At 40.1% G+C, this 19,714-nt stretch overlaps 1 protein-coding gene across 3 annotated transcripts in view; it reads left to right on the top strand.

The window, feature by feature from the left end:
* Positions 1-2,435: 2,435 nt before the first annotated feature.
* The window catches only part of NTRK2 (neurotrophic receptor tyrosine kinase 2), a 168,697-nt gene continuing 151,418 nt past the window's right edge, over positions 2,436-19,714 (top strand). For 2 of the 3 annotated variants that reach the window (XM_069961797.1, XM_069961796.1), the window contains exons 1-3: positions 2,440-2,689; positions 3,368-3,859; positions 18,556-18,630. In XM_069961797.1, coding sequence (XP_069817898.1) covers positions 3,654-3,859; positions 18,556-18,630 — 281 coding nt within the window. In that variant the 5' untranslated portion in view covers positions 2,440-2,689; positions 3,368-3,653. Of the gene's footprint in view, positions 2,690-3,367; positions 3,860-18,555; positions 18,631-19,714 lie in introns of all 3 variants that reach the window. The other variant, XM_069961798.1, reaches the window with a different exon arrangement.

Here is a 19,714-nt window from a genome sequence, read left to right as displayed (position 1 = left end):
TGGCCATCATTTAATGGCAAATATTTGCTGTTATTTTAAAACAACGGCTGTGGTATTGAAATAATGGCCGTTATTTACTGTTATATGGCGGCCATCCACTCAATTTCAACATTGTGTGAACAGAGCCTTTCTGTGTTTTCAATCCACTCCTGGTTTTGGTTGCTATGAGGACCTGACATGAGGATCAAATACTGCCTGAAATATACATAGTGTGAACCCAGCATAAACTGGAAAGTGGAAAATAGTTCAGACACATTACTAAATTATGAGGGGCCTTGTGCTAGCTCCTCACTTTAGTACATTTGACACTACTATTGATCAGAAAATTGACTTATGTATGTAGCACAAGGACATTCATTTCATAGAGGCAGACAAGATAGCTGGTAGGAGGCCCATGGTTGTCCTATACATCTTTCCTATGAGCAATGGGAACCTGCACAAGGCTTCAAAAAATCACATTAGGTAAGTGGAATGTAACCCAAAGGTACCTTATGTTTTTCTAGAGACTAATAAGAGGATCAATAAACCCCATACTGTCATGTCATCATGAGTACAAAGCGAATTTAATGCCCAATTCGCTGCGAATTGGAATTCATCAAATTCACTTCCCTTATCTCTAGTCATGAGGATGGCTGTTGACATGAACCAACACCAGGGGTGGACCCCTAATTTGCTGATATTTTGGAGCCAAATCTTCTCTATGTTAAACCTTTATGTGGTGCACTTATTGGCAAATAATTTGCCATTAAGTGACGGCCATCCAATCAATTTTAACAGTGCGTGCTTTTCTGTGTTTTTGATCCCCTCCTGGTTTTGGTTGCAAAATACTGACCAAAATACTGAGCAATAATACAATACCATTAGGTCGACAGGTTTACAGGTCATTGGTTGATCCTATGTTAAAAAACATCTCTTGTTTAGATCTAGTCCTAAAAAGACTAAATAATTGTTATTTAAATGAAGGGTTCCAGTGTAATAAAAAAAAAAAGATTATTCATTGTATGATGAAATGTTATAATTTCCGACATCGCATTTGTAAAAATTTATCATGGTTTCAACACCTCTGCTTGCTGTTATGCAAAGGGAAAGTTATAGTCGACAGGCGCATGGCTCCTTAAAAACCGAAGTGTAGAGAGCCCTGCACGTGTGTCCATCATATAACAAGAACAGTTTTTTTATGCTTTGGGAGTAAACCATAAAACTCCCTCTTCAGTGAAAGCAAGCAGAGATAATTAAAAAAAAAAACATGAGGCATTGGGGAAGAAAGTATAATCCTTTCATTTTATGTGAATCTGGAAAACCCATCAGAGGTGATCATTCATTTTTTGATCCATTTTTCGACTCAATGCTAGGCAACAGTATGTCACTCGTTCTGGTACTGCCAAAATATAGGTAGATTGCTGATCAAGAGTCCAGGAAAGATGACCCACTACCTCTGTAGGATCTTTAATGCTGGTCACATTAGTCATTAAGATTTCCCAGAAACAATGATACGTACAAAAAAGCTGAGTCAAATTGCTCACAACTTGGTGGAAAAGGTGAACTCATTCACTATTGTATAGGAATCAGACTTTACATATTGTATCATTAATAAAATTAAATGACTTATGTCTAATAAATAAGCAGCACATTCTATGGTGCAGGTAATAGTTCCACCACTAGAGGGCAGCAGACTCCTCCTGACAAGAAGCCTGAACATCCTTCCTGTCAATGCGGTAGATTTCTCTGCTCCTTTTAAATTACTGCGGAAAAAATGTAAAACCACAAATGAAAAGGCTTATTCCCAGGCAGGCAGATATTATAATAGAATAAGCATCAATGTGCCATAAGCCATGTGTGCATTCATCTGATCCATCATCCTTCCCATCACTAGGAGCCTTCATGTCTTCACATCTGACATGTTCCCAGCATTGATCCCATGTTGTGCTCCTGTAACCATACATGAATCATTATAATATCTCCATGATTCAGTAGCTGGATCCTATAGATGTGGCTATTTGTGTGGGCTCAATGGCTCCTGCAGTCTGCAGCCCTCTATGTGCATATAGCAGCAGGTAATTGTCATGGTAAACAGCACTGGGCTTGTGCATTCCTATCACGTCCCCTGTAATGTCTAGTGGAGGTGGGCTTGGATCCTTAGCAGTATGGAGCCCATATAGGAGGCATGGCTATGGTGAGGGGACAGTCATGTGTCTATGGATGTATGCAGGGACATAATTGGGTCTTGATGAAGACAAACCCCACTGGTCTCCCCTCTTGTTGCTTTGTCTTGCTCCTTTGGGCTCTAGGAGAATTAGCCTGAGTCACTGCTCACGTCACTTGTTCTTCCCCAGCTATTGGCATGGGGATGGGAGGGAGAAGCTCTACTTATTATTAGCACTGGAGAGACAGTGTGTAAAAAGCTGAGGCTGGATCCCAGTCAGTGCAGAACAATCCATCCATCTCTAGCAGCTGAAATCCCAGCAGCAGCAGCAGCCTCCCAGGTAGGAGCCTTCCCATGCACTGCTCTCCTCCTCATCCCTACTGCTGCTGCTGATCACTGGGGACTGCTGGGGACTCCATCCAGGACTGATGTGCAGCTAGTGGCAGACAGCAGAGCTCAGTGTTACTGGCTGATGCAGGTGCTGCTGCTGCTGGTAGAAGCATCTCTAGGAGCAGCACTGATGCTATGGAGAAGCTGGGAAATCTGGTGAGTCCATTACTATAGCAGAGACTGGACCTATGTGTGATCATGAGTCAGGGTTACACTTTAATCTCATGATTCTGTATAGACGGTAAATTGCTATCTGCTTGCTTATTATCTGGATGCTGATGCATATGTAGATGGGAGAGGGAGTTGCTTGCTGAGCCTGATTAATATGTATAGCAGGTATATAGATAGGGGTGTTAGGGCTCATCACTAACCCTGGCTGCTGGATGGGGCATGGATTAGTATTACATAGCTAACTGCTTGCTTCTACCACTGGATGGATAGGAGGGTAAGATGTGTTTGGCTTATTCTGATGACTATTTTGTATTGTTATTAGCTTGTCATCTACCCTGATGGACATGTATGGGGTATGGATTAGATTGCTAGCCCCTAGCTGATGTCCTGTCATTAGATTTGTAGATGTTTTATACATATATATGTATATATATATATATATATATATATATATATATATATATATATAATGTTTCTTTATGCTTGTTGATATATATATATATATATATATATATATATATATATATATATATATTCTCATGCGTATATGTAATATATATAATGCTTGCTCATGCTGATGGAGGTGAATATTATCCATCCAAATATCAGATTGCTTGTATAGATCAGATGTGTCCGTCTTTATCTGTGTCTTTCTCCTTACAGAGGGAGCTATAGAGAGACCTTGTGAAGCAGCATCATCATCCCTCTGTAGAGTACCATCTCAGTATCCTCCTCACCATCCTCCTCCTCAGCATAGAAGGAGACCCTCCTGCACATCGTCCATTGCCTCGTCCTGTCCAGTCTGCTCCAATGATGCTTCACATCACCTAACTCCAAGTCTGAGGATTATGACCCCCACTATCCTATAAAGGAGGGCTCTGCAGCCAGCACTGGGGCTATAGGGGACTTGCCTGCTTTTCTATAGGGTCAGTGGGAACTGGCAGCTATCATGGGCCTTTGGAAAGGAGGGCATGGACCCAATGTGAGGGCAATGGGGTGCTACACCTGCTGGATCTTGCTTGGCTTATTTTGGAGGGCATTTGCTTGTCCTGGAGCCTGTGATTGTGAATCCACAAGGATCTCCTGTGAAAGGCAATGGATCGGAGCTTTCCCAGTACTGAAGAACCTATCTCATGCTGCAAACATCACTGACATGTATGTACTACCTATTTCTATCTCTCTCCTAATAGTAAATGCATCATTTTTATGTTTTATAAAGAATCCCTCTGTTATTGCTATGAGAAGTCAGGGTGGGGGATGGGTGCTGGTGGGAAGCTTTGAAAGCTTGAGTGTGATTTCATTTGCCTTGACTCCTCACTGATATGGTTTTAAGACCATTTAGATAATACATCTCAATTGCTCGATAGGACAATTCCCCAGGCAGGGATCTGATGACAAGACTTTCAATGCCTGGTGCACCTGATGCTGCTGCTCCTGCATAGACACAGTGATGGTGCCTGGTGCACCTGATGCTGCTGCTCCTGTATAGACACAGTGATGGTGCCTGGTGCACCTGATGCTGCTGCTCCTGCATAGACACAGTGATGGTGCCTGGTGCACCTGATGCTGCTCCTGTATAGACACAGTGATTGTGCCTGGTGCACCTGATGCTGCTACTCCTGCATAGACACAGTGATGGTGCTTGGTGCACCTCATGCTGCTGCTCCTGCATAGACACAGTGATTGTGCCTGGTGCACCTGATGCTGCTGCTCCTGTACAGACACAGTGATGGTGCCTGGTGCACCTGATGCTGCTGCTCCTGCATAGACACAGTGATGGTGCCTGGTGCACCTGATGCTGCTGCTCCTGCATAGACACAGTGATGGCGCCTGGTGCACCTGATGCTGCTGCTCCTGCATAGACACAGTGATGGCGCCTGGTGCACCTGATGCTGCTACTCCTGCATAGACACAGTGATGGTGCCTGGTGCACCTGATGCTGCTGCTCCTGCATAGACACAGTGATGGCGCCTGGTGCACCTGATGCTGCTACTCCTGCATAGACACAGTGATGGTGCCTGGTGCTCTTGATGCTGCTACTCCTGCATAGACACAGTGATTGTGCCTTGTGCACCTGATGCTGCTGCTCCTGCATAGACACAGTGATGGCGCCTGGTGCTCTTGATGCTGCTACTCCTGCATAGACACAGTGATGGTGCCTGGTGCACCTGATGCTGCTCCTCCTGTACAGACACAGTGATGGTGCCTGGTGCACTTGATGCTGCTGCTCCTGCATAGACACAGTGATAGTGCCTGGTGCACCTGATGCTGCTGCTCCTGCATAAACACAGTGATGGTGCCTGGTGCTCTTGATGCTGCTACTCCTGCATAGACACAGTGATGGCGCCTGGTGCACCTGATGCTACTCCTGCATAGACACAGTGATGGTGCCTGGTGCACCTGATGTTGCTGCTCCTGCATAGACACAGTGATGGCGCCTGGTGCACCTGATGCTGCTCCTCCTGTACAGACACAGTGATGGTGCCTGGTGCACCTGATGCTGCTCCTCCTGTACAGACACAGTGATGGTGCCTGGTGCACTTGATGCTGCTGCTCCTGCATAGACACAGTGATAGTGCCTGGGGCACCTGATGCTGCTGCTCCTGCATAAACACAGTGATGGTGCCTGGTGCTCTTGATGCTGCTACTCCTGCATAGACACAGTGATGGCGCCTGGTGCACCTGATGCTACTCCTGTACAGACACAGTGATGGTGCCTGGTGCACCTGATGCTGCTGCTCCTGCATAAACACAGTGATGGTGCCTGGTGCACCTGATGCTGCTGCTCCTGTATAGACACAGTGATGGTGCCTGGTGCACCTCATGCTGCTGCTCCAGCATAGTCACAGTGATGGTGCCTGGTGCACCTGATGCTGCTGCTCCTGCATAGACACAGTGATGATGCCTGGTGCACCTCATGCTGCTTCTCCTGCATAGACACAGTGATGGCGCCTGGTGCACCTGATGCTGCTCCTCCTGTACAGACACAGTGATGGTGCCTGGTGCACCTGATGCTGCTTCTCCTGCATAGACACAGTGATGGTGCCTGGTGCACCATAATCTCCTTCTTCTCTACAGGCCATAGCTTGTGAAATCCAAGCTAGGGAGATGGTACCTGTTGTTGTACCAGATGTTGCTGCTACTGCATAGGCCACAAATCCAATGCAAATTGCTAATACCTGATTCATTTAAAGCTGGTACTACTGTATATGGACCCAAGTGTATTTAATGTCATAAGGCTCAGTCCTATACTGAGTAGATTGCCATTAGCATTTGGATGCAGAATATACTATAACCATACCATCCATGGTAGCAAATTAGTGGAGATATGTGTTACTGTTCACAGTTTTTTTTAAAAGAATTTTCTATGTAGGGAAAGAGAAGGTAACACTGTATACCTGTCCTATCAGTACCACCCCTCAGTAATAAAGAAATATAAAAATAATGATGATGATGATAGAAAAGCTTGATTATGTAGGAAGACCTACAAAGACGATACTACATTTAGGACCACCATTAGATATTGAATTGTTAGAAATGGACCTAGAAGCAAGGAAACATCTAGCTGCTACATGTTGAGTTATTAGTCACCTGCAGTGATCTTCTCCCTTTTCCCCTATACCTGTAGCCATATCTACACAGTTGCAAATTATTTCATTGGAAAGTTTCCAGTTTAATTTATATAACATTATATCATTACTACAAGCATATATCCCAATGATAGGTCAATTCCATCTGCTTCACAGCATTTCCTCCTGATCTGTATTAATGTTAATAGCATTATTATCCAGATCATCAGTGCTTCAGTGTACAAATAAATCAATAGGCCCCAGACAGAAAGACATAGTCAAATCCACTAAAGAAATGTTAGTCTGGTTAACAGTATATATCATGTTTCTGGAGGAATATAATTTCTGTCCTCTTTAGCTGCTGCCTAATGCAGGCTAGTCCCCAGCACTGTGCATGCTCCCTGCGGCTGCTGCATGTGTGGGATTGCTGGTAGATGATTCCCTTTACACCTCTCCATTCTCGGCCCATATAAGGCATCTCCTTCCGCCATTCCTCTCTATCTCCTTCCGCCATTCCTCTCTCGCTCTATGGCACTTGGTTACTTCATGACACACACTATGAGACATCTCCTTCCTCTGTCTCTCAGTATCACTATGACGCTTAGTTACTCTATGACACTTGGGCATATGAAAGAAATAGTGATTTGTTCTCTCCATCTCACATATGATTAGTGAACTGTTTCAAATAATTTATTTGGTTTGTGCAATGTTGGTGTGTGAATGACACTACTATGTGTGCAACACAATATGTGTGATAACCTATCAATCTGGTATGACATAGGACATATCATCAGTGGTAATGCTGTTTGTATTTTTATTTTTATTTTTTTTGTGTGATAATCTATTAATCTGGTATGACATAGGACCTATCATGAGTGGTAATGCTGTTTGTATTTTTATTTAAATTTTTTTTTTGTATTTTACTTTTTTTTAAGGCACCAAATGTTCGGATGTGCCATATTTCTTTCATATTCAGACTGATATGTTTATTTTTGTTGCTTATATAGTGCGAATGCATTCCGCAATGATGTGCAAAGGTTGAAAGAAGTGTTAAGGTTATTATTACTAACAATTACTACAACTCCAGCTCATACAGTACACATTAGTGCCGCCAGTCCTCACTTAAAGGATGTGAATAGAAGGTGGGGTACACTTCTAGTGAAAAGCTCACATCCAAGGTGTGTTCAGCAAGTCCACCCATACAGCTATTGTCTGGCATGTCATTCATACATCAAACTAAAAGATAAAGTGATGCAAAAGTTCAGCAAGTTTTCTATATGTTCAGTCCTTTCTGAATCCCTACATTACATTAATGTCTCCGCTTCTGCTGCTTTAACTAATCTCCTAAATAAAAAGCCATTATATTCTGCATAGGAAGATGAAGTCTACCTGGTCATTATACTGTATACACATGGCTTGTGGATTACATTATATAGGAATGCTAGTTCTCTGGCTTTATTCAAGGTGTGGTCCCCTGTTTCAAGCTATTTGTTAATGTGTTTGACTTTATAACTACACTTATGGGTTAGATGAGTGACGCTAACTGGCTAAATAGTCAAATTATGATTTTTATGATTTTTATTCAGTTTCCGATACATGTAGTCATAATGATCAGCATACTGGATATTGCAAATGGTTAATGACCCTCTTTAGTGTTATTCCCTGGCTCTGTATTTTAGCCATTAATACAGTGAATTAATATTTTAGTATATTCCTCTTGTTTGAGACACAGTACACTAACCTGCACGTCTAACAGTCCCTGCTTTACCTTTAAGTGTGTGTAGTGGGTGGTATGTATGGATACACATAGTCGTTTTTGGTATGTTTGTGATGTGCAGTGTTAGAGGATCTTTTGACCTAGTATTGGTGTTTTGTACAATTTATATTATAAATGCAATCTAGCAAGGTATATGTCAAATCATTTTTGCATGTGATATCACAGTACCATGTACTAAGTGTTCAGGAATGGCCTTGCAACCAATCAGGCAGTTCAAAGTCATTAAATAAGTGAAATTTGCTGATAAATGATATTATTCTTGATATATATTTTATAGCTAAAGTAGTCTTGTGTGATCCATCTGTTATGTTAAAATGATCTATCGAACATATTATACCTAATCTATTTATCTATCTATGACTGTGTAGCTATGGGTATTAGTGTCCCAGAAATGCTTACTTGTCTGGATACAAGCCATGTACTGTGAGATATACTATTTGACACAGTCACAATGGGGGATGATTTCTTCCCATTTTTCTATTGTATAATTGCAAAAGGATTTTTCAAGATGATGGGGAATAATTATCTCTTGGGATGATTGGAAGCATATGATTCTCCATACATGGCCTAGTTCTAGAGCAATGTTAACGGCTATGAACCTAATCCACAATATTCGCAATAACAAAAAGTATATTTAACATAATAAGAACCATTACTTAGGTATACTTGTAAGTTTGATATAATACATATAATATTGTAATTACAGAGATTTCACATACATGGATAGGGATATTGACCTCCCCTCCCACAGTCTCCACCAGGAGGACTCTTGCTTTTTTAGCAGAAGTCTGAAGTCAGACAGCTTGATTTCCAAAATAATTGCTTTATGCCAGGGGCTTCATGATGTAATGGCATTCAGATTGGAAATTACTTAAAATAGTATAAGTACATGGCACTTAAAAAAAAAATAAAAAATAAAAATAAAAAAAAAATATATATATATAAATAATTTTTTTAAGTATCATTGTAAATCAACTGCTTATAGTTCATGTTTTTGTTCATGAGTAATGTGTGTTTATATATAACGTGACAATGGTTTACTCATAAACACTTCCATTCAGCTTTACATGTAGATACAGAGAATAAATATGTAAACATTTGCTTTAGATACATTTGTATAAACAAATAAACAGAGACAGCAAATATTCCTTACTGGTCATTTTCATTATGCAATAGCAAATTCAAGCTAAATATTTTGGATTTATTTTACCCATCAAAATGTAAAATCCCAGTACTGCCAGAAACAATTCCTTTACATATACAATTGGCATATCCTGTGTCTTACAAGTAGTTTAGTTTGTTTGTACATTGCATGTTATTTAATAAATTTTGAAAGAAAAGCCAAAAAAACAATTTGATAGTTAATGCAGTGTTCATTGTTCCTTTACCCAAGGATTCAGTTCACTGCCCTTAATTGAGAAGAGTGGACTGTTAATAAGATTCTGGCACCAAGTATTTAGGGCACATGCCCCACCAACCTACCTATTTATGAACCAGTTTCATGTAAAAATTAAACCAATGAAAAAATTTTGCAATAATTTCTCCTATAGAATTTGTGTGTTGCAGCTTGTTTGTTGTTTAGGTATTTATACCATTAGCTTAAATTGATCTTTATTTTATATTACATATATTACATATTACATATATTCCAGTGTTATTGATACATAAGTAGAGGTTGGTTGAACTTTTAGGAAACCTAATTTCTTATATTTGCTGTACATATTAATTTCATTATTTTTATTTAAAAAATAATAATACTCATAATAATTATAGTTAGCATGTAGGGAGTTTTCTGAAAATGTTTTGAGACTAACCAAAAAATGCCCACGTCTGCGATGATATCCGTTTGTGTCAGAATGAAACCTAATTCCTAAAGTGACTATTAGAACTTGAGGTTGTAGTCTCACTTTTAGGCTACACTTGCACAATGTTCATTTTCTCGACGTCTTTTTGGACTGCGGTTATTTTGAGTACAAAAGATGGTCGCACATAACGATCATGAGGTCGCAAATAATAAGCATGTTCACTATTTGGACAGTCGTAGTCAATTACGGCCATTATTCTGTACTGTGTGTGCACTACCAAGTGTAAAAATAAGTCTGTGTTAACATACTGTATTTTGGTTACTTTTTTGTTTTGTTTTGTTACAGTCGATAGTTTGTTAATACTGAGTTTCATTAAACTCAATCGGCCTGTAATTCCTATTCAGTAACATCTTGGGCCGTTCTTATCACTGAACGGTTTTACCTCAAGGCTATATTTATGGGGCATTCACACATCTACAAAATACTGTCCTTGCTTGGAAAGTATTTTGTGATACAGACCTTGGAGCCCCCAGCATCAGTATACATTATGGGAGCTACAAACTGTTTAATTATATTTGTGCTTCTGTACTGACATGCTGAAACGTAACTATACCAGCGGTGGTGATGATGGGGACGGTTGGGGGGGGGGGGGGGTTGCCTAAAGATTCTCTTTAAGTTTATATCTCTATGGAGTTCTGTTTCTCATTTAAAATACCCTGTATGAAGCCTTATTTATTGCCTGAAAATAAGATGAGTTGAGTTTCCTCCCTACTCAAACTATGTTGGAAACATCTTTTCAGCCAACCAATACATTGTTCTGTACTGAGAAGGCACAATTACCCCAACATAGCTGTCTCCATCCTTTTGGGGTAAGCTTGGATGAGGATAGTATGAACTACCTTTTCTCCTTTAAATACATATAGTACCTTTATGGCCCCCTCTGCCACACAGTTTGTTTGGAAAGTTCCCAGTCTGAAGGAGTATCATTCTCACTCGAGAGGACTTCAAGTTTTAAACAACAGGTTCCATATTTGCCCTGACAGATGCCCACAGTGTAGCTAGAAATAAATCTTTTTCTATTTTTGACAATATATTAGATTGTATACATAGTACATAATATATAGTATACTATATGTTTTTTGACTTTCTGTTGGATATTTGAGAAATTATATTCCTCTTTACAGTCCATTATAACTTCAATATTACACTGTGAAAGAAATGTATTGTTACTGTCTTAGGCAGACAGAAGATGCTGTATACCTAACACAGGGGTGCATACAGTTAAATAGATTTGAGAACACCTATACTCCTAGAAGGATGCCTGATCAAAACATATGAAAATATATACTCATACTTTATGCTCAGATTAAATCATAGAACACCTACAGTACATAGCATAAAGAACCCAAAGTGACTAAATACACACAAATGTATTCAATATAAAAAAGCTTTATTAAATCTACCACAAAAAAAAACACTAAAAACAAGACCTGGGAGGTGGGAGACCCCACTACTGGGACATATAATGGTATAAAGTGCATGTGCATATGATAAACATTCAGTAAACCGGTCAGCATAAATGCATATATAAATAAATAAAGTGTTGCTCCACAGTATGCTCTAGTATGCTGAACAGAAAAAATACAAAGTGTCATGTAAATACCACACATGCAATATTGCACAATCATAAGGGTCCCAGTCCGCTGGCCTCCCACCTCACCCGTTTCACTTCCGCTTCATCAGGGAGTAATGAGGGGGAGGCCCAGGGTACAATATATATGCTCAGCACAGCTACAATTGGTTGGCGAAAAGTACACACCTGGACTGCATAATTACCGGGCGGTGATGCTTGTCATGTAACCGGACAACAACGGTCGCGGCCCGCGCGACCGGAAATGGCGCCAGGCGCGTCGCACCGTCCGCCAGTCCGGGCGCGTCATGACGCAACCACCGATCCCGGACATGCGCACGTCACCGCTCACAGTCAGGCCGCCATTTTGGATGTGGGCTGTGCTAAGGACAGAGTACAGAGACATATAAGTACTGAATACATAAAAACTGAATGTTTATCATATGCACATGCACTTTATACCATTATATGTCCCAGTAGTGGGGTCTCCCACCTCCCAGGTCTTGTTTTTAGTGGGTTTTTTTTTTTTGTGGTAGATTTAATAAAGCTTTTTTATATTGAATACATTTGTGTGTATTTAGTCATTTTGGGTTCTTTATGCTATGTAGTTAAATAGATTTGGTATGGTAGAGGGGTGCTCTCCAGCACTCCCCTCCATACATCTGGGTATGTGGGTACAGAACTGCAATGTATAGCAGTCCCCACATGGACTCTTGTATGAAGGAGCCTCCAGGCCACGCTCTGCTTATTACTGAGAGTTGAGGACCTTTGGAGCATTATATAACCACATCACATGTTCAAAAGTCCTTGAGTCAGAGCAAAATAAGCTCTGGGCAGGCAGAGGAAAACAAGGAATATAAATGTACGAAACTATTCATTTACAGTACCTCTAGGGGTCTGTACTGTTATATAGGAGGGATCTGATACAGGGTCTGTATTATACTGGGGTCTATATAATAATGGTGGCTTTATACTGGGGTCCGTATTATACTTGGGGTCTGATACTGGGGACTGCATTATACTGGGGGGCCAATAATGTGGCCTGTATTATACTGGGGGTCTTATTTTACTGATGTATTATACTGGGGGTGGGGGTCTGATCTTGTGGTCTGTATTATACTGGGGGTCTTATACTGATGTTTGTATAATAACTGGGGGTCTGATGCTGGTGTCTGTATTATACTGATAAACATTTCACATTATCTTCAGTAACTAGAGATGAGAGGGATTTTTAAAAGGAAAAGAATCTTGTTAGGTTTTTATTTTTTCATTAGTCAGTCCAAGGTTTTGCGTGCTTTCTCTTCAAATATCCTTATGGAACGCTGTTTAATGATGTAATTAAGATCCATAAACTTAAATGACATTTAAATGTTGATTGTATAAGATACAGTATAACTGGTTCAGTCATTTATGGCCATGTGGCTCATCATAAGAGAATGACAATTGCATGAAGCATCCCTGCTAATTGCTGAAAAAGGTTAAATCATGTAAGTTGTTTCCTTAAATAGTAAGCAGTGTAGATAGTATGGGTATGTAGCCATATGGTTTGTCGTATCTCTCATTAAAACACCATCATCATCAGCATCATCATTCGCTCATGTTGAATACATTGGACATTTTTGGGCAGCTTTTAGGAATTCTTGGCCAGCCATTGGTAAACATGTAAATAATTTTTGAGAGATGGCCTTGTCTATTATTTATGGTCAGCCATGCAACATATATTTTATTTTATTGCATTGCTTTACCTGCCTTATTGTGTTTGCCATTAGCCTACCCATGCAGATAATATGTCACCAAAGTCAACCCTTTCCTTCAATGCCAACATTGTAGATTTACTATAGATTTACTATGTAATGGGTTTACAGCCACCAGATTTTAAAGATATTGGTGGGATCCCCTGATAAATTAATACATTTAGGGTTTGTCACACCGTCTTGGACAGTCTTGGAATTTCCATATAAAAGAAGTGACATTATAGGCGTCTGGCATCTAAACTCTCCTGTATGACACTCTCTTGTATGACACTCTCCCGTATAACACTGTCTTGTATGACACTCTCCTGTATAACACTCTCTTGTATGACACTCTCCTGTATAACACTCTCCTATATAACACTCTCCTATATAACACTCTCCTGTATAACACTCTCTTGTATGACACTCTCCTGTATAACACTCTCCTATATAACACTCTCTTGTATGACACTCTCCTGTATAACACTGTCTTGTATGACACTCTCCTGTATAACACTCTCTTGTATGACACTCTCCTGTATAACACTCTCCTGTATAACACTCTCTTGTATGACACTCTCCTGTATAACACTCTCTTGTATGACACTCTCCTGTATAACACTCTCCTGTATAACACTCTCTTGTATGACACTCTCCTGTATAACACTCTCTTGTATGACACTCTCCTGTATAACACTCTCCTGTATGACACTCTCGTGTATGACACTCTCCTGTATGACACTCTCCTGTATAACACTCTCTTGTATGACACTCTCCTGTATAACACTCTCCTGTATAACACTCTCTTGTATGACACTCTCCTGTATGACACTCTCTTGTATGACACTCTCCTGTATAACACTCTCTTGTATGACACTCTCCTGTATAACACTGTCTTGTATGACACTCTCCTGTATAACACTCTCTTGTATGACACTCTCCTGTATAACACTCTCCTGTATAACACTCTCTTGTATGACACTCTCCTGTATAACACTCTCCTGTATAACACTCTCTTGTATGACACTCTCCTGTATAACACTCTCTTGTATGACACTCTCCTGTATAACACTCTCCTAAATGACATATTGAAGTGATCTTCGCTAGGAAGATAATAAAGCAATATGTTTATTTCAATTATGTTATTTATATGGTTGCTAAAATCTCAGGAGCATGTACAATTCTATCTGACAGGTCTGTATTTGTATTGTATACCTCTTTTGGTGGTCTTCAAAACTAAATTCAGTTTTGAGTTAACTGTGTGTGTGGTGTGTCTATCCAATGCTATTCCTCCTGAATAATTGGGGGTAAAGGCTGTATTACATAAGCCAATTATCTGGCCAATGAGGCGGATATCGCCCCATGTGATCGGGCCAGCGAGGTGTAATAGGGCCAGCGACGTGTAATAGGGCCAGCGACATGTAATAGGGCCAGCGACGTGTAATAGGGCCAGCAAACTTGTCGCTTGTCAGATGATCGCTGTTTAAACCTGTCAAACCTGGCAGTTTGTCAATTTATACATATATTTCTCAGATGATCAACAGAGGAAGAACATAATACAAAGTTGTATGTAAAGATTCCCCCAGAACTATATTTAATGGGAAATACAAATAGGGTTGTTAGGGTAAGCAGACAGGCTCCATTTATCTAAATAATTTATGTATTGGTAGTTTAAAGGAGAAGTCCCACCAAATTTAAAAAAAGGGAGGAAGGCAGGGGGATGTGAGAAAATAATAAACAACCTAAACTCGCTGCTGGCGGCCACCGAAAGTCATTTTTGGCTGGAAACAGAATATGTCACGTACCGGACTCTTCCAGCTGCAAGGCCACAATTTGGTTGAGCAATTGCCCGATCAGCTAGTCAATGACTGGGGCGGTGTCTTGGCCCAGTCTCTGATTGGCTGAGCAGGCAGTCACTCAGCTGGGTACCTGACATTTCAGCTGGAAGTGCTTTAGGTCACCGGCGGCTGTCAACAGGACCCAGGAGCATTGCTACAGGCACAGGGAGAGGTAAGTTTACTTTATTTAATATCTTCCCGCACTTCCCTTGCTTCCTGACTTTTTTTTTTTTTTTATTTGGTGGGACTTCTCCTTTAAGTCAGTGTTCACATCCTCTAGCTGAGAGGAGGTTTTCTGCAAACATTTTTAATTATATGAATAAAGACAAATACAATCACAATACGATACCATGACCCCCTTTAGAATTATTTAAAGGTACAGTGTCACTATACTGCACAATCCCTGATGAGAGTGGAATATTTTTGGAACAGGTTAAGGAAAATGAGATGCTCAAGAGTTTTTAACAGTTGCGAGGGAAATATAAGCTTGCTAGAAGCTGCCTTTTCAATATCTGCAATTCTGTCACACCTTTTATATGCACTTTAAAATTAATGGTTGCCAAATTGAATTGCACAGGGTATTCAAGGTCATAGCGCAGGAAGGTCCAGAGAAAGAAGTAATTCCTCTCACATATAGTTACCTAATAAATACCTTCTTACAAAAACAATCTTTGAAGGTGAGAGAAAGGTGGGAGATGGATATTGTACTAGGGTTAATGGAAACCTTGGAATACAGGATTTTTTTTATCAAGCCTTGAAGGTCATTGCTTTTCAATGGTTGGACTCTCAATAAACAAAAATAAGTAAAATAAATATGGAAATACAGATGTAACAGTACATCTGTCTTAAAACGAATTGTTTTAAAACGTTTGGCAAAATCTGGGGTAGATGGCTGGATTCTCCAGGGGTAGAGATCAGATACCGAGACAGGTGGCAAAACTTAATTTTTTTTTAGAGCGATGTTTTAAAAATGTATTGATCAATATAATGTTAAAGGGGTTATCAACCTAAGAGCGAAAAAAATGAAATGCTAGCTGGTCTTACTCACCAAGTCCGCCTGAGTATTTTGTCTTTCTAGCGGCTTCCATTACTGAGTTACAAGTTTTTCTAAAAGCTTATCTGTATCCAAGATGGTGCTGGCCAGGAAACTACATTTCCCATCATGCATCTCCCTGATTGGTCCATTTGTATACTTGCTCCCTTAGTTTTCTTTCCTGCCTGCTGTCATTGCTAAGACACAGTAAAGATAGGATTGTTTTATTAACTGATTTTGCATCACATCACCCCCAGTATATCTTGCATACTAGCTGATGATGTAGCAGAGCTGATGTGCACATGGTCTAGCAGAGCTGATGCACGCATGGTATAGCTATGCGCTGCATAACGGGCCTCTGTTTACCAGGGGGTGGAGGGTGTAGTGTTAGGTTTCGATCTCTGCTTGCTGACTGTAAATGAAAACACTCTAGTTCCATCCAGACTCTAAGAACATCTATAACACTTAACACAAAGGTAGGTACATATGCCTGCATTCACTGACAGCAAGCAGAGATATAGCTATAACTTTTCATATTACAGAAACGTAGACTCAGGTGATGCAGATGATGTCTCCAAGTCAATAGACAGCTAACCTAGCCCCCAGGGATCACATGTACTGTGTCTACAAAGGGAGGGGGAAGAGGGAGCAGCGTGTTGTCAGAGTGGACATAGAGAAAATTATTTTAGACATCCAGAGTGGATAAGTATCAGGAAGAGGAATTGTTTAGAATATTGTTTTTTTGTTTCTTGGATAACCCCTTTAAGGCTGTTCTCATTATGGCTCTATACTGTGTCAGTAGAGATTGTAAATGGACAGGTAACACTGTAATATACCTAACATCGGATATATTCCATGGGGGGGAGGATGTATTTGTATTGTATTCTAATTTTTTTTTATAGAAAAAAAACACAACTTGAAGATATAGTCTCACTATAATACACATACTAAGGATGGTTTCACAGATGGCAATTTTATAGAAAAACACAAGAAAAAAAACTTATTGGCCCAGGTTTATTATGCTGCCTGAAGTTCAGACTGTCTGCTTATTCCCATAGTAACAAATTACAAGTGAATCAAAACTGCTGTGGCCAGATATTGATAATGAATACCGATAATATCAATAAAAAATACTATTTTTACAATGCTTTTTCCATTATGGTGTTTTATTTTGTTTTTTACTTGGGGTGCAGCATGTTGCTGGTATACCGTGACAACTTGCTTTTTGACAGGTTGCTGACCAATAGTATGGATATGATATTTGCTCAAAACACAATGTGAATCGATCCATATTTTTTTGGTTTATTGGTGTTTAACTATTGAGCACATATCTCAGTTAATTGTAAATGTGCCTGATGAAGGGGCCCCTGGGTTCTGATAACTTGCCAGTATAATTGTTCTGGTTATTATTATTATTATAGTGTGTTTGGCACAAAAGTATTTAACATCACTAAATGGCTATAGAAATATGTGGTTTTTGTAGTGCATTAAAGCAGTGATTTTCAACCAGTGTGCCGTGGCACACTAGTGTGCCGCGACACATGGTCGGGTGTGCCGCAAGGAAAGTTCCCCAAACTATGGTGCCTTTGTGAAACAGGAGAAAACAATGGGGGAGAGAAACCTGGGGATGGGGGAGAAGCAGGGGGGAGAGAAGTTTGGTGGAGAGAAGCACGGGGGAGAGAAGCACAGGAGAGAGGCACAGAAGAGAAGCACGGGGGAGAGAAGCACAGGAGAGAAGCATAGGAGAGAAGCAGGGGAGAGAAGCACAGGAGAGAAGTATGGTGGAGAGAAGCACAGGAGAGAAGCACGGGGGAGAGAAGCACAGGAGAGAAGCATAGGAGAGAAGCAGGGGAGAGAAGCACAGGAGAGAAGTATGGTGGAGAGAAGCACAGGAGAGAAGCACGGGGGAGAGAAGCACAGGAGAGAGGCACAGGAGAGAAGCACGGGGGAGAGAAGCACAGGAGAGAGGCACAGAAGAGAAGCACGGGGGAGAGAAGCACAGGAGAGAAGTATGGTAGAAAGAAGCACAGGAGAGAAGCACAGGGGGGGAGAAGAAAACAGGCCCAGGTTTCACACTGAGTTAGTATAAATACATTTAGAATCTATATTATTAACTATATGTATAATATGTACTGTTTTAGTGCCATTTTGGTTGGTGGTGTGCCCCGGGATTTTTTAAGTATAAAAAGTGTGCCGCGGCTCTAAAAAGGTTGAAAATCACTGCATTAAAGGAACAATGACATAAATTTACTTCTGCTATATTTCGAAATTATTTTCAAAATTATCCAGATGTCCGGGCTGTGAATTTCCTAAACACCTCCTACCCCTTCCCCAGTATTATTCTGTGATTGGTTATGTTCTAGTTATTACTTTGATATTGTTAATAATGAATATGACTGTGGATGTAATACGTTTATATAGGTAAAGATACAGCCAATAAACTTGTTTTTTCCTCTTTGTTTTTAGTTACATTGCAAATCAACGTTCATTGGCCTCAATCAACGAGAATGATGTTAAAATTTATACTGGACTCAGAAACCTGTAAGTATATGTTGCCAGCCAAGCCTGGGGACCTTTGTTTTGCAACTTCCCCCTAAACTTTAGGGGGGCAATTTCTCAAGGGTTTTGCACCTTATTTTCGGTGAATAATTGGATTTTTCACCCATTTTTGGTCTAAGTTCTATTTATGAACCAGTATTCGACTGGCGAATATTTTTTAGATGCGCCTTTTTTTTTAATCTGCCTGTTTTGAGTATTCACCCAAAAGTTCGCATAATCCGGGATTAGAACCCAATGTATCATTTGAGACTTTTTAAAAAATCGCACAAACAGGTGCAGGCCTACGTCTGGTCAGTACTAGTTGAATATATTTATGCAATTTTTTCATTTTTGCCACTTTTTTGCCACTTTTTACTTAGCTGCATTCACTTTGGCAGTGCTACAGTTTAATAAATCAGTCACAAGATACTGGAACAAAATACACACCAATCCCCATTAGAATAGTTGCACACATTAGACTCCTTAATAAATGTCCCCCAATGACTATATTTTCTCGCTGGACATTTTGAAGACATCAGACAGTGTTAGTTAGGCTGGGTTCACGCTGTGTTTTTGCAATCCATTTTACAATCCGTTTTTTTTTTCAAAGGATGAAAAACAGATTGCAAAAACGGATGCATTTGTGTGCATCCGTTTTGATCCGTTTTTCCATTGACTTCCATTATAAAAAAAAAACGGATCAAAATGGATCCGTTTTTTTTTACGGACACAAAAACGTTGCTGACACTATTTTTTTTTGTCCATTAAAAAAACGGAGGTATGCTAAAAACGCAGTGTGAACCCAGCCTTAGTTGTGGATAATTTTTTTTATTAAACTATTACATTCTTAGTAATTAAGTGCTAAGACCCCCTCTGATAGTTATAATTCTTCACTCCTCAGCTGGCCATGTGATCTGACTCATTGCAGGAGTTGGGCTTTATAGACTTATAATGAAGCTCATCTCAATTTGTCCAAAAAACAAATATTTGTTCCTTGGCATGGAGTGGCATAGATATGCTATTCTCATCTCTTCTGGACTCCTGTAGCTGCTGCACGTTGGTCTCCGCTTCTTCTAGGTTTTTGTGA

The sequence above is a fragment of the Dendropsophus ebraccatus genome, chromosome 3, assembly GCF_027789765.1.
Source record: "Dendropsophus ebraccatus isolate aDenEbr1 chromosome 3, aDenEbr1.pat, whole genome shotgun sequence".
NCBI lineage: Eukaryota > Metazoa > Chordata > Amphibia > Anura > Hylidae > Dendropsophus > Dendropsophus ebraccatus.
Note: the sequence above shows the minus strand (reverse complement) of the source record. Positions and strands in the feature narration are given on the sequence as shown.